This window comes from Herpailurus yagouaroundi, unplaced genomic scaffold, assembly GCF_014898765.1.
Source record: "Herpailurus yagouaroundi ecotype Mexico unplaced genomic scaffold, PumYag 159, whole genome shotgun sequence".
Lineage (NCBI taxonomy): Eukaryota > Metazoa > Chordata > Mammalia > Carnivora > Felidae > Herpailurus > Herpailurus yagouaroundi.
The window spans coordinates 35,140,489-35,168,112 of NW_024412400.1; the positions used below are offsets into that span (position 1 = coordinate 35,140,489).

Here is a 27,624-nt window from a genome sequence, read left to right on the forward strand (position 1 = left end):
TTACAGTGGAGTCTCCCAAACTTGGAGGAGCTCCATCGGGGATGTCTGAGGACCCTGGGGTTTCTCCTGATTTGGGGAATTTCTGTGTCTGTAATAAATGTGAGCCCCAGAGGAGTGGGGAATGCTCTGGAACATAGGGTGGGAGTACTGTGGCTAAGTATAGCTCAGATAACCACTAAGGTCTTGATTCATGTAGGTCTTCTATACCCTTATGTTTTAGAGAAAATGTAGCTGCTTCCTAGCTGATGCCTCTGCAATCCCCTGAACCTGACCCTGAGTAGAGAAAGCGATACTATTTTTTCTAATTATCCTGACATTTCTGACAAGGCTGTTGTTCCTTAAGTCTAAAGGGACTTGAAGTAGCTCTAATCTGGTTGGGCTCATGTCACCTGGTGCTGGCTTCCAGAGTTCCCATTACCTGAATTGCACTAACATTCCCTAAAGTTCATAAGAAGGAGACTCCAGGTCTGTGGTAGAGGGAGAAGGAACTTTGAGAGGATGGTCTTTTAAAAATATTAACTCAATCTTTGCAATCTTGACTTTTTCTGCAAAGAAGCAGGTTTTGTTCAACCCTTCCATGCTTCCTGAGAGAACCAATGTGACTGGGGTAAGGGGAGTGCGTAGAACGAGTCAAACAGGGGCAACACCCCAAAACTGGTCTGCAAAGGAAATCTCACAGACAAATGAAAGTCCTCTGAAGTCTTGGCAAGCAGGGTAAAGCAGATCAGTCCTATACTTGGGTCACAAGACAAATAGAGTCTTCCAATTTATTCTAGATTGTCAGTCATGTGGTCAGTTGCTCTGTATCCTCTGAAAATGTTATAGAAGAATATTAGTCATGCAAGAAAATTTCCCACTAGACGAGCGTCTCATCTTCTGCACCACTGACATTTGGAGCTGGGTAACCTTTGCTGTGGGGCTATCCTATGTGTTGTAGGACATTTGGCAGCAGCCCTGGTTTCCAGCCATCACTAGTACCTCACCCCTAGTTACCAAACCAAAAATGCCTCTAGACATTGCCAAATGTCCCTTGGGGGTCAAAATGGTCCCATTTTGGTTTGAAAAAGTAGTAACAGACTATCATTTTGGCCACTAATTACTGCGTGACTGTTACATGCCAGGCAACGTGTTAAGGGCCTTACAGACAGGATCTTGTTTATCTGTGTCTCCTGGGTTACAAGGGCCTTTTATTTTTTTCTTTCAGTATGAGAAACACATAAAGCCACAGGGTCCTGATTTCTCTAGTTAATTTGTGGGTTCTCCCTCTGCCCCAGCCCCACCCAGAGAAAAGTGACCATGTCGGGCTGGGGACAAAGATTAGGGGTCCTGGCTGTGTCGCTTCTTAGGGGTGTGGTTTTGGACATCCTTGTCACTCTTTTGGAACCTCATTTATAAAATGAAGATAATAATGTCATCCTTGAAAGGCTGTGAGGCTTAGAAACAAATTTGTGAGGAGAGGGAACATGCCTGCTTTGCTTATCCCTATCTCCTCATGCCAGGCCACTGGACCTGGTTCACAGTAGATGATCAATGCATGCTCCCTGAATGAATAGGTCAATGAAGAAGAATGCCTGGCATCTATCACAGGCCCTGGCACTTATATGTGCCCCATCAATACTTCCTGTCCGATTGTACGTGTCAGAGGCACTAGCAGGCATCGGATGCTATGAGCAGGACAAAAAATAGAACCGCCTCTGCCCTGCGGAGTTTGTGATCCAGGAGGATGGGAAGCTAGTCATTAAATAATTGCAAGTATGAAAATACCACGAAGCAGAGGTTCAGAGTCACCCACACGCTCCCAATCACTTGGACACACACTTACACACAAGCACGCCCGACAGCGGGCGGGTGAGAGCAAATACCTGGTGGCCCAGACTGTGGGAATCTCCAGAGCCAAGGATCTAGGCTCTCGAGAAGCTTTAGAGAAGTGTTCATTGCTTTTTAAGCTTAAAACAGTAAACTTTAATAAAAGAAAACATTTCCATTGAACTTTTAAATACTAGGAGTTAAAAGTAATTAAGACTAATAAAACAGTCTGTTTTGTTCCAATTCAGTAAGCACTTTCTTTTGTTAACCTCACTGTCCATTAAGATTGAGATTCAGGTTTGTCTACATCTGGAAAAGGTCATATTTGCCCAAAGACTGATGGAGGACTGGAGTAAGGCAGCCACTTGCACTGGGAATGACAGCAAAAGACAGGACTCTGTGAGGCTGCACCAAACCCACGGCCCTGTCCTTGGCTGTCACCGTGGACACGTTTCCCCTCCCTATTCTGCCAACCCTCAGTTTCCTCATGTGCGAAGAGAGGCTGGTACTACCATGTAAGGTTGTGTTGAGGATTAAGAGAACTAAGGTACGTGTGGAAAGGCACACCTGATACATCATGTGGCACAAGGAGGGGTCATTTGATGGTGACCCTCTCCCTCTCGGCTTCTGTGTAAGCGCTTCCCTGTACTGCATTCCCTCCGTATGAAATGCCTAGCATGGTTGTTTCCTGACAGGAGCACAATGTCGCATTCTGTGTCCCTGGCCTCGACAGGATCTCTGATCGGCTGAGTGCATTTTCTGTTGTCGCATTTCAAAGAAGATGGGATTTTGTCCACCTTTCTAGGCCTTGCACTGGGTTCCCCATCATGATCCATGACCTAAGTGATCCAGAAGCATGAGGGGCAACTAAAGTGAGGACCAACCCCAGAAAAATCTATGACCAAATCTTTAAAGTTCTTGAAAATTCTGTTAGTGCATTTCTATTTCATTTTCTCAAGCCCCAGCTTCTAATTGGGTCCACTTACATAACAAGTGTAATCAGTGAGCCAAAATTAAATACCCCCAACCTTTGCCCTTCTAATCAATCACAAGTCATGAGTGAAAAGAGCTGGTTCAAGTGGAAGAATTGGCTCCGGGAGGCCTGCTCTGTCTATCAGTTCTGTCCAGCTCTGCACAGAGGTGGGACCAAACCCCCCAGCCTAGGAGAACGTGAACCAGTCATCTCCAGTGACATCCTGTCTGCAGTGGAATTAGTCTTGAAGGAAATTTAGAGTGAATGCTGACATAAGAAAAATGCATCCTGGTTTCAGATGATTGGGAAGACATGGCTTTAGAGGTTGCCTGAATATGATAGGTGTCTCCCCTGCCATGAAGCTTCTCCAGAGAGCATGAAACCACTTCTCTTAAGGGGCTCAGGACATGCAGGCCGAGGTCCTGATACAGCCTCCCGAAGAGATGTGTAGGTGGTCTGCACTTGCTTTGGTCACCTGTGGAGATGGACTGGGCTTTGTTGAGAGTGTGCAGGTACAGGTACATAGGTGAATATGCATTCGGAATAAATCATGCTTTGGGGAGCCTGGGTGGCTCAGTCAGTTAAGGGTCCGACTTCGGCTCAACTAATGATCTCGCAGTCTGAGAGTTCAAGCCCCACATTGGGCTCTGTGCTGATAGCTCAGAGCCTGGAGCCTGCTTGGGATTCTGTGTCTCTGTCCCTCTTTGCCTCTCCCCCACTCAGGCTCTGTCTCTGTCTCTCTCTCTCAAAAAAAAAAAAAAAAAAGCATTAAAATGAATCATGTTTTAACTGAAAGAAGTAGGGTTTGTCATTGTGCCTGCCAAGCACCTGCAGGTGACTCACCTGGGGGCCTTGTAATAACACAGATTCCTAGGCCCTGCCCATGACCTCAGAGCCACAATCTTGAAGGGGGAGGGAGGCAGGAATCTGTGTTTTTAATCAATTCTCCTGTGATCTTCACATTTGGGGACTGTGTAAGGGATATCAGTGTTTTTAAGTGTTTATTTATTTAGCTGGAGAGAGAGAGAGCAAGAAAGGAGGGGGGGAGCAGAGAGAGAGGGAGACACAGAATCCCAAGCAGACTCCATGCTGTCAGTGCAGAGCCCGATGCAGGGCTTGAACTCACAAACCATGAGGTCATAACCTGAGCTGGAAACAAGAGTCAGACGCTTAATAGACGGAGCCACCCATGTGCCCCGGGGAAGTCAGTATCAAAATGCTTAGAAAGCAAGAGTTTTAATGAAGGGATCACTACCTCAGCACACATGTATGTATAAATCAATGGGACTGGGGAAGAGAATGAGTACTGACTACGGTTTTAGGTTCTGTGCTAAGCTCTTGCCCAATCTCGCTACTCTTTGTGACGCAGGCTCCATAGTCTTTATTCCTGACTCCACAGAAGGAGAAACAGAGGCTGCACCCCTGTCCAGCCGAGCAGGGTCTGAACTAAGGGCTGAGGCCAAAGCCCACATTTCAGCAACTCAGTGCTCCCCATTTGTGAACTGGGGTTTTCAGTGGGCAGGCTTTTTTAACTTTCAAGCTCAGGCCCCATGGTTCCTAGATCAGCACGTCCTCCCTCAGGACATCTCTAGAGGCTGGGGTTTGAGGTTCTGAGAGTCTTTCCCAACAGCCTGTATGGGGCTATATGCCTCAGTGTAAGATGGGTTTTCAAAGGTGACTCCTTCCACTCTGTCCCTAAACAGACTAGTCCGTGTGCTGGGGGAAAGCATTGTTGTCATGATTTAGTCTTGAAATCGGCTGAGGGAACAGAAACACGAGAGGCAGGACTTGCCCCATCTCGCCCACAGTGAGTGAGGGACATGGGGACAGGCCCTGGCCCACAACATCTGCCCAGCTTTGAAATGAATACCTCAAATTCGACCATTTCTGCGTGCCACTTTCTTTGTTGAAAAAAGAAGGAGCAGTAGAATTGAATGGAGCCACCGTTGGTCTTTTGTGCCACAGGGAAACTAATCAGTTAACTCTTCACTTGTGGAAAAGGTACGCTGAGAAAATCCCACTTGGAAATGGGAGTTTTAAATTACATTGTTTGTTATCTGTCATCGAAAAAGTGGTCTGCACATGTAAGGAACAAGTTGGTGTTTCCAAAACACTGTCCAGGAGTGAAACACTGTGGGTAAAGGGGTCCCAGGGCTTAAGGCCCAGCTTCTTTGCCTCAGGACTTGTCAGAGCTTTAAAAACAGGAATTCTCACGAGTTTCTAAGAAGGAGATATGGTTGTCATCATTTCCAAAGTTCATTTGACCATCAACTTCTTCACAGAATCTCGGGGGGCTAACATCCCCTGGAATACACTTTGAAGAAGCTAGGACTGAAAGTTACTAGTAATTAGAATCCCTGCCATGGACAGAATACCTGAGAGCTCGTCTCAATGGGCTTTCAGATGGATCTTGTTCTCTAGGGCTTTCTTGAAGGACAAAGAAGAGGGTGATTTGAGGCTGTTTTGGACAAGGGCGAAACTAGGAGGGGGCATCAAAAGGGGGACCTGGGGCTCCTGGAGAAGCTCCAGGGGGGCTGGGGACAAAGAGCTTGCTTCATCAGTCCCTGCACTTGGAGACAGGCCTGCAGCTCCTCAGGAAGCTCCCCTCTTCCCTAGAGCATGTGGGAAGACCCCCACCCCCACCCAGGCAGCATGACGCTCCATCCAGGCACTTCTCTGTCTTTTCTGGGGCAGGAACATGGCATGGCTGTTGGGGAGGACAGACTGCCAGGAGGCCTGTGGCATGGATGCCTGGTCAAGGGCTTAGGCCAAGGCTGGCCCTGGGCCACGTGGCCAGATTACAACTTTTCTCTCCCGCCTTGATTCCATTTAGGCCGCTCAGGATCGATGAATGTTCTGTTCATTCAAGTCACACCCGAGTGTGCCAACACCACGTGCTACTGCTCTGGGGATAAACCTGCTTTTCGAAGATAATGCTTACCTAATGGTGGAATTCTAGGCTCTGCTACAAAATGGGGAGAAAAATGGCTTTGAGCTATGGGGCTTTCTCAGGACCCCATGAATGATCCACCATAAATCTGTTCCTATTGACTACCATGCTGTTCCAGGTGCACTATTCCATTGGTACATCCAGCAGGAAAATACAATTCAGCTCAGAGTAACAAACCTAATATTCTGGAAGTACCAGGAGGCCTTGGGGGCTCCGAGCCATCCCTACTTAGTATCCACTCATCTGGGCCCCTGGGATGTGGAGGGAGTAGCTCTAAATAATGATCAGAGCTAGCAGGAACTTCATTCTTACCATGTATCAGGTTCCATTCCAAGCACTCTGTATGCAATAGCTTGCTTAATGCTCACATTAACCCCATGGAGGAGATGCTATTTTGTCTTCTCCATTTTATAGAACAGAAAAACATGGATAGAAAGGCCAATGAGGGGCTCCTTGGTGGCTTAGTCAGTTAAGCATCTGACTCTTGTTTTCAGCTCGGGTCACAATCTTATGGTTCATGAGTTTGGGCCCCATATTGGGCTCTGTGCTGACAATGTGGAACCTACTTGGGATTCTCTCTCTCTCCCTCTCTCTCTACCCCTCCCATCTCTCTCTCTCTCTCTCTCTCTCTCTCAAAATAAAGATATAAACTTCAAAAAAAAAAAAAAAAAGAAAAAGTCAATGAAGTTCCCATGGTTACCTAGCTAAGAAGTGGAGAAGCAAAACTTGAACTCAGGCTTCCTAGAAGTGCTTAGCAAGTCCTCTGCAGGGGTGCCATTTTGCCCATAGAGGAAGGGCAGAGGGCTGTCCTGGGCCAAGAGCAGCTGGTACTGAAGATCTGCAGAGGCCCTTAGAAGTAGCTGGGCCCATGTTGCTGAAGGCAAAGTGCAAACTGGAAGCCATCTGCATTCTTAAAATAGAGAATCTTGGAGAAATGAATGTACTATCCGAAGGAATGAATCACAAAGGGCAATGTTCAAGAATTAGTAGGGGATGCTGATGTCAGCCAGGGAATGTTTCTGAGTAAAGTAATTCCCCCAAACAAATGAACAAAAAACAAATAAAATGAAACCAAAAAATAAACAACAACTACCACAACAAAAGCTGCACAGAAAACCACCATGTGGGCAATCACACTTTTGCCTGTGGATAAAACTGAGAGTTCTAGAAATAAAGGGAGATAGATATAAAGGGTTTCAAAGTATGGGAGTGATTTTTGTTTTTTCATTTAATGCCAGGTTTCAACGAAGGAAGTATATATTTGTCAACTGTTAACACACTCATTCTGTTTTAAAACCCATCCAGATGCCTTACTGGGCTCTGTGAGGAGGGGAGGGTCCCCATGGCTGCTTCCCTAAGCCCACAGAGAACCCATGTGGGAAGTGTGGAGCACGTGCTCAGCAGGCCCCCTCGTGGGCCATTACTTCTTCTTGAACACTTGATGGCACACCTGGTCACCACAGGTCAGCTCCTGCAAGGTTAGAAAGTGGGTGAAGTGACTAGCAAGCCAGGCCTTCCTATGCACGCCCCTCCCCCTGCCCCCGCCTCTTGGTGTCTGGGAGCTGGGGTGGTGGGGGAAGCTGGAATAAAGAGGACACTTAGTCATTCTGGGCAAAGTGCATCTCATAGACCCAATCAGCTGGCATGCCCTGCAGGTAGCAGTAATTTGATTTTGACACTTGAATTGAGCTTGAACAACTATAAAAATGAAAAATGCAAAGAAATTACCCTCTTGGGCGGGATTTTTCCTACTCCCGTGATTAAAGCAACATCTCCTAATTTATAAAAGGCAGCGAAGCCACAAAGAAGGAAGGGATCTAGTGGGGAAAAGCATTTGGAAGGCAAGGGCCTGGGAATATGCTGGCTGGTGGGGTGTCACTCCATCCTGGGGGCTTTCTGGCCTCTGGGGATTAGAATGTGGGTTGGCGACATCACAGGCAAGGACAGGGCATGGGCTGCAGAAGGGCTCCCCCCAGGCCTGCCTATGCAGACAAGATGCTGCTTTTCATCTAGACAGAGGGAACCCCCAGGCCTTATCCTCACCTCATGACTCCTTGAGGGAGGAGGGAAAGATATGAGTGTGGGGACGGCCACAAAATCAGTGCAGTTGACAATGAATCCATTGTCTTAGCCACAGGGACCATTGGGGATTGTACTACAATTAAAAAAATCCATCATCCAAACCAGAGCAGGTAGGGAAAACCATCAACGGAAAACACGGTGAATGCCTCCCATTTATCACCAGTTGACACTGCCTCCAAAATAAAGATCTCAGGTGAGGCAGAGCCCGCCTGTGAAGGGCACCATGGTGACCTGAATACCGACACTGGAGCCAGGCACCCGCTTGACTCCACAGGTGAATGAAGGACTGAATGAATGAAGAGCCATTTGACAAATGAGTGACTGAATGTGTAAAGCAGTGAAAGATTTTCCCCTACATGAATGCCGGATGCATAAATTTCCTTGAAGGTTGAAGACTGAAAAATTAAGCTATCTAGACACATAATTCATTTCAGGAGATCAGCAATTGTTCCTGCTGCTCTGTTCTAATACCAAGTTTACCTAAAATAGTTCAGGATCAGGTGGGCACACCTGATGATGAGAGGGTAATGCTTGTGGTCTGTGAGATGGTTTCCCAAGCCCACCTGCCCCTGTCCACCCTACTCCCACCACTCTTCTTCCCTGGCTCACATAATGGTGAGGCCTGGACTTCCCCTCCCTTGGGGCGTCTTAATTCTGTGCCTCCCATTTCTCTTCAGCTGGTCTTTAGCAGGTTCCCTGCATTTCTCCCTGGATCTCAGCTTCCTAACTCAGCATTTTGAACTTTCACTTTAATTGCAGCCGTTCACAGAAACAGCGATATAGATTTCTTCCTGGAGTCCCCTGAGCCAGATGGGAATGGCTTTCTGACTATATGACCACACGCATTTGGCTGGAGCTCAGGGGAGGAGTGCAGGGCCGTTTTTCTTGTCAAAGCACCTGGCGCGGTGAACCTGTCATGTGTGGAAGCGTGTGGAAGGGAGCCGGGCAGACCCCGGGACTTACCAGGTGCAGCTTGTCCCCCTCAACCCACTGCCTCCAGCCGCGGTTCTCCTTCTCCCCCTTCTGCACGCATACCAGGACATCGCCTTCCCAGGTGACCAGAGTCTGCAATGACAGGTTCCCAGGCGAATCAAATGTATGGTCTTGATGGGGACCGAGCAAGCCTAAACCCGCAGCTGCACTTCCCGCGGCCATAGCCAGCCTCCCGCTTGCCCACAGGGCAGAGCCCTCGGCTTCTGCCAAGCCAAGATCTGCCAGACTCACTTTCCACATATACCTACCATTCCCACCAAACCGGCTTATTGGAGCTGGTTCTCTTTTAAAGAATTCTACTCTCTCATTTTACCATGCTGTGAAGATAGCATTTCAAATCAGTGGGGGAAAAGACGATGCATTTGACTATGTAAGGGTGTAAACTTTGTGGAAGGGGAAAATAGCGTAATGTCAACAGAGGAGTAACAAACTAGGAAAAATAACTGTAACACATACCAAAGACCTGACTTCCTTATATATAAAGGGCTCCTGTAAATCAATAAGAAAAAGATCATTCACCTAATAGGAAATTTTAAAAAGGATGCAGCCAACAGCTTACAAGGAGGAAAAAAAAAAACAAACCAGCAGATGGCTTTTGCCCGTAAGAAAACATATTCAAACCTACTCATAATAGGAGAAATGCAAATTAAGGCTGGTGTTTTTTCAGATACAATTCATCATATGGTCAAAGATCAAAGGGTCTGATAACACACTGAGTTGGAGGAAGTGTAGAGAAGCAGGCACCTCCGTAAACGGCTGGTGGGTACAGAAATTGGTATGAGTCCTTTTGCAGGGCAATTTTATATTACCTTTTGAAATACGGCATTGTGTATACTCCTTGACCTAGAAATTGTGCTTCTGGGAATTTTCCTACAGAAGCTACACTGTGAGGACTGCCTGTTGGAGGGCAATAATACATGCAGAGAAGCTACCTAACTAGCAGGGGCCACAACAGATGGCTTCAGTGCCATCCTCATCATCCAGAAGCAGGAGGGTGGACCTTCCCCCGGTCCTGGGTTTCCTCCACGAAGCAGTGCAGACTGGTTAGTAAAACAGGAGCAGCAGCAGAGGTTCAGAGCTCATGTTGGACAGCCAGGCTGAGCAGACCAGTAGGTTGCAGAAGCCATAAACCTGCTGAATTCCAAGAGGCTCAAACTCCTGTGCATGGGGTGCCTGGGTCGCTCAACTGGCTGAGCGTCCAACTCTTGATTTCCGCTCAGGCCATGATCTCACGGTTCATGAGTTCGAGCCCTGCGTTGGGCTGTGTGCTGATGGTGTGCAGTCTGCTTGGAATTCTCTTCCCTCTCTCTCTGCCCCTCCCCTGCTCACACTGTCTCCCTCTCAAAAAAAAAAAAAAAAAAAAAAAAAAGAAACAAAAAACTCCTGTGCACACACTTATACATTTTACACCCCCCACCTCCTCTGCCCTCTGTTTCCCTTTTATTTCTCCTGGTACCTGCCTCAGGACGATTCGTACCAGCCCTAGGTGGTTCTCTAGGGCCACCCACCTCTGAGCTCAGATTAGGACTGCACATGCACCTCCTGAGAGAATGATGTCACTCCCATGCAGGCAGTGGTTTTGTGTCGGTACTGTCCTTTCTCAGGGATGGCCCTGATGCCAGCTGGTTTTCTTCTAAGTATGTACAATCAGTAGTACGCCTCTATGAGCAATATTATGCCAAGGACTAGACGTTTACTTTTCTATCTTGCAAGCCTAGTTGGTAACAAACTGACCTGTGTTTATTTAGTCACTGTCCTTTGCACATTTAGGTCTATTTTTTGGTACAGATTTTCTTTCTACAGATTGTTAAGTCTACCTATTTCTAAAATATTTGACCTTGACCATATTATATATTTAGTGTACAATTTTATTCCTCCTCATTTTACTCCTCAACACAATGCAGTGTTGTTTGCTACAGCAAATGTCTGGAAGCCTCATCAATTCTGTCAGTGGGTGGCTGGTTAAATATGTGCGGTTCATCCATGCTGTGCAGCCCTTGAAAGGAGGAGGCAGCTCTCTACTTATGGAGGAGGGCAGTCTCCATAGTGCACAGTTAAGTCAAGAAAGCAAAGAGCAGGGCCACGTGCATAAAACAAGGGGGGTGGGTGCATGCCTGCATATGTTTGCACACAACCTCTTCAAGGAAGTAAAAGAACCCTTAGTAGTATTTGTCCCCGGGAAGGAACTGAGAGGCTGGGGGCCAGGATGGGAAGGAAATTTCACTTTTTACTTTTTACTTTTTAAAAAACCATCTGCATGTATTAATATTCCCTAAATTAATGTAATGATAAAATTGCCTACGTTTTCTAAAGAAAATGTCTCCTCCTTTGGGGCCATCCTAAGCCTCACATCTTTGAATGTCTTGGAGAAGCTTAATTCACAGGGTGTTCCCTTTGCCCTTCTGGGAGGGAGATGTTGTCTGGAATATTCCAGAATTCTCTCCCAAGTAGATGAGAAGGGGATACTCATTTGTTGTTGCTCATCATCAGTCTTGCGACTAAGTTCCCTCCCAAAAGGATGAGAAACGACTCAAAATGTCTTCCATTTGGGCAAAGACCTTGTCTTCTAACCCCTGCCTCCCCCATGCCACATTGCCTTACACCTAATGGACACCTAATACATGCTCATTGAACAAGTATCTGTTGCCCCCAATTGACACTAAGCTCCATGAAGGAAGAGGCTATGCCAGCTGCTCAGTTCTGCAACCCCAGACTCGGCACAGTCACCAGCCAGAGAAGGTGCCTGGTAAGCAGTGTTAAATGAATCTGTGATTGAGTAATTTTGTCGAAACGGAATCTTGAGGTAAATCCACGTGGGGGAATAAATGAGCGTATGTACTCTTCATTGATGATGGTTCTTGGCAATGACCTCCTTGCCTTGGTTTCTCTGGTACCCCGGGAGTGCACCCATGGGATCATCAATATGAACACTGGATGGTAACTGTCCGTCTACTTGTCTGCCTCCTCAGGAGGCTGTGACATCTTTCAGGGCAAAAAGGGGTCAATGCAATGACCCAGGCCTGGAATGTAGTAGGCGCTTGGCAAACACATAGAAGGAACAAAAAAGAAAAATGTTGGTGCATGAGGGCCTGTCCTAATATTTTCTGTTGATAAATCTTAGTAGGCAGCAAGATTAACAGTTACTCTGACCCTAAGTAAATCCATCACCAATGGCGGTATCTACGATTAATGGCAACACCTACATGTTTCCTACATGAAACAGACGACAAGAAGAGAGGAGAGAATGGTTAAATGAACTAAAATCCCACACTTCAACTTGCTTTTAGCTGGTGTCCCTCATCCCCACATCAGAGGAGGTTTTAAAAGATGCCCAACTGTCTTAAAAGATCTTGAGGCTGAGGAAATGGATACTAGTCAGGAAAATCATTGCTTGTGAGCTAGAGGGTGAAGAAGATGTGTTTGCAGTGAATTAAGGAAACTGGGCCCGCACTGCAATTTCCCCTGTCTCAGTGTTCAAAGTTAACATCATTAAAAACAGCCCTGTATGGGAAATTAGATAGGGTCCTGTATCGATGTTAAATTTGCAGAAGTTGACAACTATACTGTGATTACACAAAAGAATATCCCAATTCATAGGAAACACTCAATTATTTAGGGGTAACATATCGGACTGTTCAGAAAAATATATTTATATGATGGCAAGAGAACACGTACAAAAGCTAAAGCAAATGGGGCAAAAACGTTAACAGTTAGGTAAAGTCTCAGCAGAGGGTATACAGATGTTCTTTGCTACTTTCGTGCAACTTTTCTGCAAATTTGAATCAGTCCCCAAGGAAGTTTTTTTTTTTTTTAAAGGAAAATAACAGCTCTTTAAATTAAGAGCATTAAAGGGCACTATTAACAGGTTTAAAGTCTCCCAGTGCACCTGCCCTCATGGAAGAGTTATTCTGGCATTGCCCACTGTCCCCTCCGGCGACCCCTGAAGTGGGGACCTCCTGTGTTTCCCCTGGGCTCTGGCGCATAATAATCACAATGGCATTATTTGTTCTAACTGCCATCATCTGTGTCTGCGTTCCCCTGCCCTTACTGTCTGCCTCCAATCACTTATTGTTTTTAATTGAGATATAATTCCCATACAATTTACCTTCCCTTTCAAAGTATATAATTCAGTCATTTTTAGTATATTCACGGGGTTGTAAAAGCATCACCACTATCTAAATCCAGAATATTCTCATTGTCCTCCAAAGAAGTCCTGCACGAATTAGTTGCTGCTACCCACTCCCTCTGCCCCTGGCAACCACTTTCTGTGTCTATAGGTTTGCCTATCATGGACATTTTATGTAAGTCATATGACAAGTGGCCTTCTGTGTCTGACTTCTCTCACTTGGCAGAATGTTTTCCGAGTTCATCAAGGTTGCAGCAGGTATCAGTACTTTATTCCTTTCTATGCCCATATGCTATTCCATTATAAGATTATTAATTACTTCTTTTTTTTCAACGTTTCTATTTATTTATTTATTTATTTATTTATTTATTTATTTATTTATTTTTGGGACAGAGACAGACAGAGCATGAACGGGGGAGGGGCAGAGAGAGAGGGAGACACAGAATCGGAAACAGGCTCCAGGCTCCAAGCCATCAGCCCAGAGCCTGACGCGGGGCTCGAACTCACGGACCGTGAGATCGTGACCTGGCTGAAGCCGGACGCCTAACCGACTGTGCCACCCAGGCGCCCCATTAATTACTTCTTTTTAATGTACTTTTATTCTGGTCAGCTTGTGTATTTTTTTTTTTTTTTGCTTGTTTGCAAGCTTGTTTGCTTGTTTGCACCTTTTTGAAAGGTGCTTTAAATTCTCTTAGAAACAAATCAGAATAGGAAGTGACCCATGTGACCCATAGGAAGGAAGAAGATGATCCCTGGGTCCCTCAAAGATTCGACCCCATGATCAAAGTGGTGTCACTGTTCCTGTTCTGGCATAGACCTGGGCACTTTGGGGCTCTATTGTGCCTCTGCTACAACCCCACCCTACACACATCTCTCCCCCAAACTGCCCAATGGGGAGATTCTCAGAGGGGTTCCTGAGGGTGACCAAGTTGTTGAGAAGTAGAGCCCTGGAGCATAAGAGCATGAGTGCTACAGCAACATATATACACACAGATACATGCACACACACACACACACTCATACACATGCACACATATACATATATGCACCCGTGCATACTGGGGCACATACATGCACATGTGCACACATGCACATAGACACACGGCTTTGTGTGCACTCACACATGTCACCACCTGTGGAAGACAGAAATTCAGCAGAGAGGTAGACTCACTTGCTCCCTGTAGTCCCTTTCCAGCTGAAGGAATCCAGTCAAGTTACAGTGAGTAGGTAGTTCCAAGGGCATCTGCTCTCTGTGCAATTCTCATGGGAACAGTCCTTTGCTGGAGGAGACTGGGCACATTCTGTCCTGGGCACTTCTCAGCCCCCACCAGTCTCCTCTGAGTGTATGTGTGTGTGTGTGTATGTGTGTGTGTGTGTGTAAGCCCAAACTTTTTGTTTTGGGCAGAATAGAGACAAAAAGTGGGAAGGGGGATTCTCTCTCCATGCAGGGCTAAGACCTGATCCTGGGGAACAGACGGGGCTCCCAGAGGGAGCCCAGAGGGACGAGAATGGAAGAAGAGGCACAAGAAGAACAGGTGTTAAGAGACGGAATCCTTTAAGGGTCAGGAAGGTTGCACGTATGTGACTGATTTCAGGAAGAGTGAGTTCTCGACTATCAAAGGTGATGGAAAAGCCAGTCAGAGACAACAGGGCTGCTTTTCAATAGCCCAAACCCAGAATGGAAAGGTGAGGGAAAATGAATCGTTGTGAACAGATCAGGCTGGAACAGCAGAGTGATGCAAAAATCCAGACCACAAATTTCCTTTCGGTTCTGGTGTCTGAGGAATTGGCCTTCTAGCCACACAGTTCAGAGAAGGCTTGTCGATCCATCAACCCCTCGGGGAGGGATTCTACAAGGGGCTGCTCCAGAGCCCGGAAGCTCAGGTTCTTACGCCAAGATTGCTCTGATGGAAGCATTTCCAAAGTGCTTTTCATTTCCCACTTTTCTTTAGCACGGAGCACTAAATATAATTCAACCTTGACGTGATGGCTGAGATTATCAATGCTGCAGGACAACTTGATTGAGAAATAAAATGTGTCCTGCTGTCTTGGCTTCAGACTCATCACCAAAGAATGATGACAGCTTTTTCTCCCCACCCAGGAGAGCAGCCAGACCTCATGTCCCTGGCTTTGGGGGAGGGTTCAGACCTGTGACTTTGAAGGCGCTCCTGGACGCACCAGAGAAAAGTGGGACTCTGTAGAGAGTGGGGCTTACGGTGAAAGGGGAGGGGCAGGGTGGAGGATTCTGCTTTCCCGAGACACTCTAAGGGGATGGCCCACTGCTGGGGGTTGAGGGAACAAATACCGGTGGACACGATACTCAGCCCTGCCCGCCCTCACTTTGGGAGCCAGGGCGGAGGTCCTGGTGTCTACATTGGCATAGGGGGAGTGGGTGCTATAAATATTTAAGCTGCCCACTGTGGTATAAACTGCACGGGCCTGAACAGTGAGTGGTCTGTGGCGACCATGCTAAATGATATCCCCGGAAGTTTCCTGGACTGTATCATCCATGAGGTTCTTGCACGATGCTAAGATTGGAATGGGGGAATCCTTAAATATGACTGAGATGCATTTCTCCCCACTCCTACTTGTGGGGACTGACCAGGTGTAATTGGATTTGGATAACCAAAGACAGGTGCACTTACTATGAGTGTGGGCACCGTGGAGATCGCACACTGCGTTATGATTCCACATGGGGTTGCAAGAGGAGAGGGGGGCCTGCTGTTACCTCGGCTTCCCCCCCTTCCTCCCCACTTCCCCTTGTTGCTATCCTTCTCTACCTTATTTACAAAAAGCTCTTCTGGGCGAGGTCCTATCTCCTCTGCAGAGTACGGTTCTCAGGCTTTGAGATAACTCTCGACTTACGCACTCAGAGTTGTCTGCTCACTACCAAGGTCCTACCTATACCCAAGCAGTTCCAGTGGCTGGAAGTCTGGCCTTCTGATAAATGGAGGCTTTCCTCAGTGATGCCCTGTGAGTTAAGGTGATGCTGAGACAGAAGATTCCTCCAAATACCAGGACTGGGGAAACCCTGACTTCATTTAGTCTACTGACCTTTTTTGATTAGCACTTTCTTTTTCTCTTTTTGAAAATTTTTTTTAAAGTTTATTCAGTTTTGAGAGACAGAGAGCAAGCAGGGGTGGGGCAGAAAGAGAGGGAGACACAGAATCTGAAGCAGGCTCCAGGCTCTGAGCTGTCAGCCCAGATCCCGATGTGGGGCTCGAACTCATGAACTGTGAGATCATGACATGAGCCAAAGTCAGATGCCTAACTGACTGAGCCACCCAGGTGCCCCGGCACTTTATTTTTCTTAAAAAAAAATTTACATCAGTTGGGATCCTCCAATATTGAGGTATTTCATATAAAAACATGAATTCTCAGCATCTCTTGAAAAGAAAAATGAAATCTAGCAACATAAGACCCCAGGGCTCCATGGCAATGCTTGGCTGGTGCTGAGTAGGGTTGCCCCTGGAATGAAGCTGTGCTACCCAGCTTGTGAAATCACTGTCACTCCCTACAATATTCCACCTTCTTGGCCAGACCCATGTCGGCATAGGAGCTGGCCTCCTAACCCAGATCCTAGAGAGGTCGGCAGTCTTTTCATCTCTCCTTTCATTATAAACTTAGTGTAGAAGGCAGCTTGCCTCTTCCTGCTGAACTTCCAATAATTGCTAATTGCCAGCATCATTAAGTCCACTCTGGTCCCCTCTCCTGATCCCTCCCAGGTTGTTTCTGTCATATTTTCATTGTGAAGGCAGATAGCCAGCTCCTGCACACAGAGTATATGAGTAGAAACTGCCAGGCCAGGTCCTCACCTTAACAGTCCGATTGTCCAGGCCCTTTGTGTGTTCCTCAAACTCCACTCCAACGGTGAAATCCAGGTCATAGTTGCGGAACGTGCTGTTGGTTTTTGTCTTGAAGTTATCGCCGTTTTGATCAATGATCTTTGTCTGAGTCAGACGTACTGCGATCTTGCGGGTGGCAAAATCAATATCTGTTGGCAAAGGGAGTTGTGGAGGTTATGATGTGCTCAGCCAGACTCATTCATTTCTTTAACAAGGCCAAACATTTAGGACCAGAGGCACAGATCATGGGCAGGCCACATTTCTTTGCTCAAATGGAAAAGAAGAGTTGTCTTACACACGGCCAGTTTGGGCATCTCAGTCAATTGTCTGGAAACCTAGGGTCTCTCAGTGCCTCTTCAGGAGCCCTAATAGGAGGGAGAGGTAGCAGGCAGGGCTTACCTCTGAGCTGCAACTCCCAGTGTGTATGTGCACTCATACACATGCACACATACACATGCATGTGCATGCACACACACACACACGCACACACACACACACCGCTCCACCTAGAAGCTCCATTCTATCTATCTGACATTTTGGGTTTCCTCCTAAGAGCTTGCTGAGCAAAAGACTTCATGGTTTAAAAGAAAAAGGACCACTTAAAAATAACCAGTCTAGATCATGGGTAAAAATGGACCTTTTGTTAATAGCCATGGCAGGTAAGGATACATGCAAACTTTCATTAAAAAAAATTTTTTTTAATGTTTATTTATTTTTGAGAGAGAGAGAGAGAGAGAGAGAAAGAGAGAGAGAGAGAGAGAGAGAACAAGCAGAGAAGGGGCAGAGAGAAAGGGAGACACAGAATCTGAAGCAGGCTCCAGGCTCCAAGCTGTCAGCACAGAGCCCAACACGGGGTTCGAACTCATGAACTGTGAGATCATGACCTGAGCTGAAGTCAGATGCTCTACTGACTGAGCCACCCAGGCACCCCAGCAAACTTTCATTTTTAAAGCAGATTGCGGATGTACTTAGCTAGGCTGTTCTGCCTCAGTCATGATCCTCCAGGACAACTTTAAGCATATTCCAGACACTTAATAAATAGTTGTTCAGAGGTTTCTTTGGTTATTTTTAAGGAAAAGATGAATAGTTGTTTATATTTTTTATTGCAAAAAGTTTAAAACAAAACAGAGAGGAGAATACAAAGAACTACACGCAACCACTATCCAGATTCAATAATTAAGATTTTGCCTCATTTACTCCATTTACATGTTTTCTCTGCCTTGATTTTTTCCCCATCAAATTCTATAGCAGTTCTTTTTATCCCCAGCTTTACTAAGATACAATGAACAAATAAGAATGCATAACTTTAAGTTGTACAATGTGATGATTTGAAACATGTATATGTTGTAAAATGTTTAAGAACAATAAGGCAGTTATTTTTAAAGTTCAGTAAGCATCAGAATTTCCACGAAAACTTGTTCAAAGAGATGACTGGGCCCTGGTCCCATATGTTCCAACTCTGTTAGGTCTCAGGGCAAGCCATGAGTTTGTGTTTCGGATAAACTCCAAGGTGATGTTCATTATTATTGGTCATTGGCCACACTTTGAGTAGTATTCCTATGACAGATTGACAATTGGTACATATGCAGTCTTTGTTTTCACATATATTTTTGATTGAAAACAATGGCAATGGATATTTGAATATTAAGTTTCGCCAGAGAGCCTTCCAGTTATCTTTAACTATATCTTTATTTTAAAACAGGAGTGAAGTTATTAAAAAATATTTTGAAGGAAAACATATTCATTTCTTAGAGACTATTAGTAAGTAAAAGGGAGTGTGCCCCTCAGTGGGGTGTTTCATTTACTAAGCCTTGAATTTTATAGTATGAAGCTAGGTGCAGAACCAACTTTCTCGCCAACCTCTGGTTTTGTATAAAATGTCACTGTCCTGTAGAATAGATTTAGAAACAAGGGATAATTCTGGGACTTGCTATAAACATTATTAAGCTCTTAGTATCTAGCCAAATCATGTTTGAATCTCTTGATGTCTGTGAATTCTCCAGATATTTTTGGATGTCAATCTAAATTTTTAATTTTTTTTTCAGAAATTCTACCTGGAAATTTTCAGAAACTCTGACATTGATACTGACCTCAAGAGTAAGAACAATTCAAATTCATTGAGTGTTCTTTCTCCGAGAACCCCAGTCCCATCTCTATGGTAGGGGGGTGATTAAACTTGACCCTGTGTGCTGTCTGGTGGGGGATAAATACTATTGAGCCCGTGGGAAAGAGCAGCAGTTACCAACAGTTCAGGAAGCTCCAGTCAATATGGAGAACTAACATCTCTGCTGGCCATACCCCACCCTTTCTGTTGTGCTTCTATGGTAACCAAACATCATGTCCTTTATCCTCTCTTCCCATTTCCTTTCTGACCCATTTCCTTCTGGATCTCTTCACTTACTATCACTCTAAAGGACCTAAACAACCTTGGTTCTAAAGGACCATGAAGGGACTGAAGCTGGCTGGTTGGACTTCACTGTGAGCCAGCAGTTTGACCACAGATGGGAACCCACAACGGTATCACATCTGCATGGGGAAGGGCCCTGGCTGGGATTTTGGAACTGAAATTGTATAGACAGCCTTTATCATAAAGAGAAGAATTTCACCTAGCATTAGGCAGCCCAGAAAGTAAAAGGGTTACATACCTGTATCCTAAGTTGAAAAGAAAAAATAGGTTCAGATTGGCATGAACTGGTACATGAATGCTAGTGCCTTGCTCAAATATTGTTCACGAATATTGGTTGAGAACCTGTCATGTCTAAGAATTCACCAATGGGTCCCAAAGTTAGCTGCCCATCAGGATCATGTGGGAAGATGTAAAAACTACATATTTCTGGGTCTTACCTTAGACCCAGAATCTCTGGGTTTTTTTAGATCTTGGATTTCCTCATAAGGGGATGTCTGGAGAGAGTTCCATGGTGTAAGAAATTTGAAAGCCATGGCTTAAGCACCTACTCCTCAAGCCATAGGTGATGACATGGAGGCCGAGAGAGGTTAAGTGACTTGTCTAAGTATACATGGCTGAAAAAGCAATTACAGGATTTGATAATTGGATGGATATGTGTGGAGGTATCAGGTTGGGAGGAGAAAACAGTGGTTTTCAGCTTTGGAGTCAAGGTGAGATCCAAAAAGTGGGACAGGGGATTAATCTTTTGGGGAACATAGGAGCCAAATTTTAGGTAAGATGATCTGGGGGCTACACTGTGTGGACCCATGGTAATACTTGGGGCGGTAACTAAGACATGCCTTGAAACCGACCAGGAATGGTGCCCCAGGGTGGAACCTCCCTTGGGAAACCTCACCCAACACACTCATGAGATAAGTACCATATTATCTCCATTTTACCAATGAGGAAACTGGCTCAGAGAGGCTGTGTCACTTTCCCTGGGTTATATAGTGAGGAAGCAATACAGGTGGAATTTGAACTCAGAATGGCCTGTCTCCAGGGTCAGCACAGTGCTCTACAAGCCTGAAAGCTGTGGGCTGGCCCATCTTGTCAGGTCAGACCATCCTAGATTGTGCACTTTCTGTGGCTGCCCAAATACCAGTAACTTCTGACTGACCCTTCTTTATACTTCCCCTGGAGGCACAAGGACTTCTGGGTCCAGCTAGATGAGACCTCCCTGTTTGGGGCAGTTTATGTTTTCCAGAGCTCTAATGTATTATCTTCACCACATAGCAATGGTTTTCTGTGCCCAGGGTTCTATAAGAAATTTGAGGTGGGTCATTCACACTCCAGCCCCTGGCCATTCTCTGATACCTCATTTAGCTTCAGCTTCATGGCTTATGGAATTGTACCTGGGGACGTCCAAGCCACACAGACTGGAATGAGGCAACAGGATGTGGAAAGAGATAAAGGCTCTCTCCTCTGCTCTTTGTGCTGTGAACACCTCTAGGCCTCTTCGCCAGCATTCACAGATCCCGGGGCATCCCACTGTGTTTGCTTCATAGGTCATTTGGTCGTCAAAAAAATGTGGCCCGTGAGCTACTAAGTTCGGGAAATGAGGAAGTAAAAGCAAGAGAAGCTGGTTTCCACACTGAAGAACTTCACAGAGTCTTCATTCTATGAGAGATACTTTGCAACTCCAACAGTGGGGAGATAGGATGCAGACTTTCCCAGTCTTATGTGGTCGTAGCCCTGTGCTGTGGTGGGACATCTCACGCAGCCGGTCTGGTGCTCCGCAGAACATAATACAGAAAGCGCTAACAACCCCCCAATCTGAGGCATTATCTCAGTCACCTGGGCCCTGCAATTATGGAGCTATTTCCTGTTTAATTTTCACCCTTCAAGGCAACTGCTGGCCTGTTGAGAAAAGACTAAACAGGACCAAGTGTTCAAGTATTTCTGTCTTACAAATTAATCTTTCCTTAAAATTGCTAAAAGCCACTGAAGAATCTTCCATATCTGGTCAGTATAAACACATGGTTGTGGTAGGCAGAGGGCTAACATGTCACACTCCAACTCCTGCTTCTCTCCTTCTATCCCAGAAACAGTCTAGCGAGTCAGGTGACACCTGTGTGTCCAGCTTCAGTGCCATTGCTGGACCCTCGGGTCCAGATCTAGAAGCAGCAGAGAGTAGTGGCCATAAGTGGAGTTATTATTAACTGCATCACGTTGCTTTGAGGATTAACTTCGATGGTGTTTGTGAAGAGTTCTGCTCAGTGGCTGGTGCCTTGTGGTTATGGCCCCGTAAATGGTAGCTGTTGCCATCATTGTAATCATCATTATGAAGCCCCTTGATCTCAGAGGCTGGTGTGCTCAGAGTCCTTAGCGTTTTTCTAGATATGCCCTGTGCGTTCGCCCCCTTAATCTCTGCCCCTCTCCTCCCAGCTCTCCAAATCTGCTAAGACCCAGCCCCAGCCTTGCCCTTCAGGCCACAGAGCTTTACCCCCAGGAGGCACTACCTGATAGTTTCCTCTGACTTTTTCACGGGGGTGATGGTTCTTTCCTCTGAAGTCTTACCTCTATGAGGATAAGGACAATGCTGTCTGCTTGCTCTGTGTCCCCAGGATCGGACACAGAGTAGGTGCACCAGAAACACTTCTGGATTGGTTAATAGGCACCCTAGTTTGGGACAGTGGTTCTCACAGTGAGGTCCCTGGGCCAGCAGCTTCACAGCACCTGGGAACCTCTTACAAATGTAAATTCTAGGGCTTGCACTAGACCTGGGGATTGGGCCCTGCTTGTTTTTACAAGACTTCCAAGTGATTCTGTGCCTGCTAAAGTTCAGAACTACTGGTATAAAAGAGTGAGGGTCAAATCCAGGTATAAATCCTGGTCCAGATTTCCCAGCTATGTGACCTCAATGAAGTCACTTTGCCTTTCTGAGCCTAAGTTTTCTCAGAGTAAAATGGGGAAAGAATGCTCATCTCGTAGGGTTATTCATGTAAGGTTTCTGTTAAAATGATAGTAAATTGCTTTACAGAGTAGTAATGAGTAGTAATAGATGCATTGGCCTCTACCCCTCAACCTTTCCTGTTTAGGTGAAACAGTGGCCAGATCAGCATTCAGTCCAGGGCGAAATATTTGGTTCATGTTTCTGCATCTCCGCTCCACGGTCCAAGGGCTCTGGACTCTGAAGGAACAGTCAGAATGGTGGCTTATCTACTCTCTCACTAGCATAGGCCTGGCTTGTCACATAGGAATTCTAGCCAGCTTGGCCAAACATTTGTCTACATGGGCCAGTTTCCTCACTGTGATAGAAACAACTTTAGCTCTTGCTCCTGAGGTCCATGCTGTTCTAAACCCTGGTGCTGGAGCCGTAGTTAGGAGATGAGAAAGAAAACCACAGACCAGGTGTTAACCAGGTGAAACAAAGGGGAAGGCTCTGGGCAAAAGGACTAAGGAAGAATTGGGAATTACTGAGAAATTTAGAACAGCAGTGTTCCTCAGAGAGGATGTGGAAATCAAGGCACAGAGAATTTACGTGGTGGGTTCAGAGTGACCCAGCTGGGACAGAGCTCCTGACAGCTTGCCTACAAATACAGTCCGTTTATCGTTCACAACTAAGGCTCCCCTAACAAAAATTATTGCTTGTCCCTGGTTGCCTAGAAAGGTAGATCACAGCTAAAAATGCCTATTGCTGACAGAACTGGTTTGTCCTGGAAACACCACCCCCCCGTCAATCTTTCTGACCAGTGCTAGGGGAATCTTATCAGGGGCTCTATGCAAATGGAATCAAGCATTGCTGCTTCTCTAGACTGAAAAATGGCTCGGCCTCTTGGCCACCCTTTAGCATTTGCACAGGCCAGTTAATCATGTCACCTCTGCTCCACCCCAGGGAAGGGAACCAAGTGTTCTGTTGGTAGATTCGTGATATTTCTAATCAAAAGGAAAGGTTCAACTGCAGCTGTAGAATACACACGCACACACACAGATTATAAAAACACTTCCTCTTTGTACTTTGCAGAGAAAATTATTTTCCTGATATGGTATTTTAACATCAGGGTTATCAAGTATGTTTTATCTGCTTTTCTGGATTAAAGGTATCTTCGAGCCTGATTTATAGCCAGGTGAAATGAATTTCTATCTCAGAGGAAAAGGTCCAAAGGCAAGCTATTTCTGAATAATATATGTGGCTTGTAGCTCCTGCAGAAGAAAACAACACTGAAGTGACTTTATTAAAGCATACTTTCCATAACTGCATTTTGAACAATGCAAGCCATAAAGTTGAAATATGAGTATACTACTCACCATTAAAATGCTTTGTAATATGCTTGCGCAAAAAGCTAAAGTTGCGGGCTAAAAGGGCAGGCACTCTTTGTAAATTAAAGAGAGAGATGCACACATATTCATCATATGAAATCTGAGACCCATTTCAAGGGCAGCTTCGATGGGCTTCAAACCTGGACTTCATTCTCAGATCATCAGCCCTCTCAGGCAACTGTGGGGAGAAGGGTGCAAGAGCAGTCTTCTCCGCATCTTCATACCATTTCGTCCTCCAGATAACACATTTAGAGAGAAAGTGAGCTGCCCCCCTGTCTGCCTCTTCCTTTCTCTCATGGGCATCTCCAAATATGTTTAAAACCTTTTGTAGCCAGCAGAGGCAGGCTGGAGACCTTGGGATGCCTCCCTGCTCCCCCGGCACGAGTTTACCTCCCCACCCATAATCTAGTACTCACGACTTGGTTGGGGGCAGGGTGGAGGTGCTGCCATTACAACCTAGAGGAGAAGGGGCTCTCACTCTCCTAGGGGAAGATGCTAGGAAGAGGCTGAGCTTATCTTCACTGGGGCTTTTCTACCCCCAGCACTCTCTCTGTTTAAAAGCCCAACCAGTCTCTGCTTCAAGTAAAGGCTTTGGCAAGGTGTATAACTTCTTTGACTTAGGACCACCAGCAGAAATCCAAATTTTGTGAAATTAACTCCTTGGGTCATCAGACATTTTTTTCTTTCTCTCTCTCCCTCTCCCTCTCCCTTTGCCTATCCCTCATTTGTTAATTAATTTCTACCCAGGGACTCTGAGTAACCCAATGTTTCTGAGCATTCTGACTACCAGTGAGCTCCTCCTCTGCTATCCACATGCTTAGTACTTGTACCTAGAATAGTGCCATGGAAAGAGCTTGAGAGATGGAAGCAGGCAGATTGGGCTCTTGTCTGAGCAACATCATTTCCCAACCACAGATGACCCTGGGGAGGTCCTTTCACTTCCCTGGGCTTCAGATTCCTCATTCCATGAAATGGAAAACATTCCTTCCATCTTGATCCCTGACTATACCCTGAGCTCTAGATCTTGCGTCAATATGCCAATTTTAATACTCCAGCTGGATGTGTAACGGGCATGTGAAATCAAAATATGCAAAACAGAACCCTCAGTGCATTCTGCCCTGCCCAATACCCCTAACCAAACTCACGCCTCCCCCATGTCTTCTCTATTTCAGCCTATGGGATCAGCATCTTCCCAATTGTTCATCCCTAAGCCTGGGGCCATCTTCATTTCCCCCATATCCTCTGGTTTCACATTCCCCTAAAAGCCCTGTTGGCTTTATCTCCAAACTGTATGTTGAACCTGTTCTCTCTTCTCCAGACCCCTGGGCACTACTAGCCCAAGCCACTATTACTTCTTGCCTGAACAACACAGTGGCCTCCTAGGATGGGCCTCCCTACTTCTAGTCTTGCTTTCCAGTAAGTCATTCTCTACACTGTAGCCACAGTGATCCTTAAAGAATATAAATAAAGTAGATTGTCCTCCACCACAATGTCTAAACTTCTCTTTATTTGCCACTTCCCAACACATCAACCTTTGTGTTTCTTGAACACACCCAGAACCTCTGCACCTGCTGTCTCTTATACCCGGGACGCTGTTTCTCGGCATTCGAGCCTTGGCTCACCTGTCAGCTCCTCAAACAGCCTTCTCTGACCACCCATCACTGTTCACCCAACAAGTCCTTTTTGCTTTCTTTAAAGCACTTACCTACTTTATTTATTTTCTCTCACGGCCACTAGTGTGTACACTCCTCAGGTGAGAGGGATTTGTCACCTCATTTACCACCATGTTACCAGTGCATAGGACATTTCTTGGCATGTCATAGGTGCTCAATGCATTTGTTGCAACTGAAAAAATTACATGAAATAATATATATAAATTTCTAGAATGGTGCTCATCATGGCACGTGCTCATCTCTGATGGTAGACTGTGGCTCTTAAACCGTTAGGACAGGATTTGGAACATTGTGGGTATTCAGGAAACCTTTCCTGGCAGAGACAACCCAGGTGAGGGCTGCTCGACTTCAGCCTTTAAGCTTACCTCCTTTCTGATTGAATTTTCCAGAGACACACTAGGACTTTTTGCAGTAGCCTCTGCTCTTTTAAATCTGTGCATATTAATTTAAACGAAAATTTGGTCTTCATAGGAGATGGGCCCCACCTTCTTTCCCAAGTAAAGAGGAGAACTGGATTTTCCCCAATATTTACAATTGGTGAACTAAATATTTCCTAGATGTCTAAATTGAACATTAACTGAGCAGTTTTAAGATACACACCTTCCATTATATGTCCACATCTTTGCTGATTTACATGATGGTTCACTGAGTTACATTAAGGTGTTTCATTTTCCAGGCTCCTTCCCTGCCCTGTCACCACCCAGTAACCAAATCTAGTCTATTTCCCACTCTGGACATCCCCCTGTCTACCTTCTTGGCACTGCTCTTACCATCTTCCCAGGACCATTGCAACAACCTCTTCAGTTCTCTGACAGTTCTGCAGATCTATTCACCCCTGGTTGCCGGGGTGAGCATGGGTGCTTTCTCTCTCTTCTGCAGACAATTCTTCTCCTTGTAGGATGAAGTCCACATGTGGTGGCACACCCCATTCAAGATCTGACCTGTTACCTTTCTGACTCTGTTCAATCCCCTCCTTGCACTTCACCCTCTAGCAATACAACTTTTTCTGTTCCCTCTGCCCACACCACATTCTTACTGGCCTGCCCTTTGCACATACCCGCAGAACAATGCCTGACTACATTTCTGTGTGGAGCCATTCTCTCCTCCCTTCAAAACCCCACCCAAGACTTAGGAAGCCTTCAGTGACATTGTCCAGTAGCTCCACTCACCACTCACACACACATCTTGCTGTGGGCTCAAGGGATGGAATCACCTACTGTCTCATGGATGATAGATTGCATTTTTTTAATGGCTGCAACAATACCTCTCAACCTACAAGCTATTCTTGCCATGTGGCTTTAACATTCCTCCCACTGAGAGACGGGTCTATGTACTCTTCCCTTGGAGGTAGGTGGGCTCATGACTACTTCAACCAATAGAATACAATGGAAGTGATGCTCTATGATTTCTGAGCCTGGATCATAAGAGGCCATTCAGCTTTCACTTCCTCTCTCTTTGGATACAGCAAGCATGCTGTGAGGAGACCCAGGCCACATGGGAACACCACGTGTAGATACTGACAGTCCAGCTGAAGCCTCAGCTGCCAGCCAGTACCTACTGCCAGGCACAGAAGTGGGGAAGCCTTTGAGATGGCTCCAGCTTCAGTTATTGTCCACATGCAACGGAATGAAAGCCCCCTAGCAAGAACCTAGCAGGTAAACCTGGTCAGCCCCCAGAACCATGAGAGACAATAATAAAATTACTGTAGTTGTTCCAAGCCACTATATTTGGGGGTGATTTGTCACACTGCAGCAGAAAACAGGAACACCGTTTGTGCACGGCTTTAACTCGGCTGACTACGTAAGTTTGAGCTCCTTGAGAGCAGAGACTGGGTTTGGTTCTGCCTTAGATGGCACAGTCTCTGGCTTCCATGGCTAATGTCTGAACTGTGGTAGAAAAGTCAAGTGATTCCCCATGTCTGGACACTACTGGCCTCACTCCTTGGTAGTTAACAGACCTCCGCCAGCATTCTCTCACAATGCTGGAACTTCATTTTTAGATAAGCCTTCCTCAGGCTCTCCTTTAAATTAAAGACCACTCCCCCCATTCCCTGATCCCCTGATCCAGGCTGCAGGGGGACCTCAGAAAGCTACAAACCCCTTAGGGTGCAAGAGTTTACCAGCTGCTTTCCTTGCTGTCAAGAAAGTCTAAGACCTCAAGAAACACCAGGTGCCTAAGAAGGCAGGAGAGGAGGTACCATTGACCCTTGGCACTCAGTCTCTGAACACTTAGTAACTTTGATGATTTGGGATAAAACCAAAGGTTATCGTGACATGTGATGCTGCTGAAGCTGGCAGCTGAGTCATGTGGGAAGGCTGATGTATAGAGTGAGTCGCTGGCTAGTGACAAAGCCATGGGTGCCACCCAGACCCACTTCTCAACAGGAATCTCTCTTTCCCTACTGAGCCAGCCACCAGTCCCCCAGAGAAAGCCACCTCCTTGGTGTGAGGGATTCGAATCTAAGAAAGTG

At 46.0% G+C, this 27,624-nt stretch overlaps 1 protein-coding gene across 4 annotated transcripts in view; it reads right to left on the minus strand.

Moving 5' to 3' along the window:
• Positions 1–6,918: 6,918 nt before the first annotated feature.
• RBP2 (retinol binding protein 2) overlaps positions 6,919–27,624 on the minus strand; it is a 67,293-nt gene continuing 46,587 nt past the window's right edge. For all 4 annotated transcript variants that reach the window (XM_040480324.1, XM_040480326.1, XM_040480325.1 and 1 more), the window contains 3 exons: positions 16,746–16,924; positions 8,775–8,876; positions 6,919–7,200 (listed from right to left, as the gene is read on the minus strand). In XM_040480324.1, the coding sequence (XP_040336258.1) occupies positions 7,150–7,200; positions 8,775–8,876; positions 16,746–16,924 (332 nt within the window). In that variant the 3' untranslated portion in view covers positions 6,919–7,149. The remainder of the gene's footprint in view (positions 7,201–8,774; positions 8,877–16,745; positions 16,925–27,624) is intronic.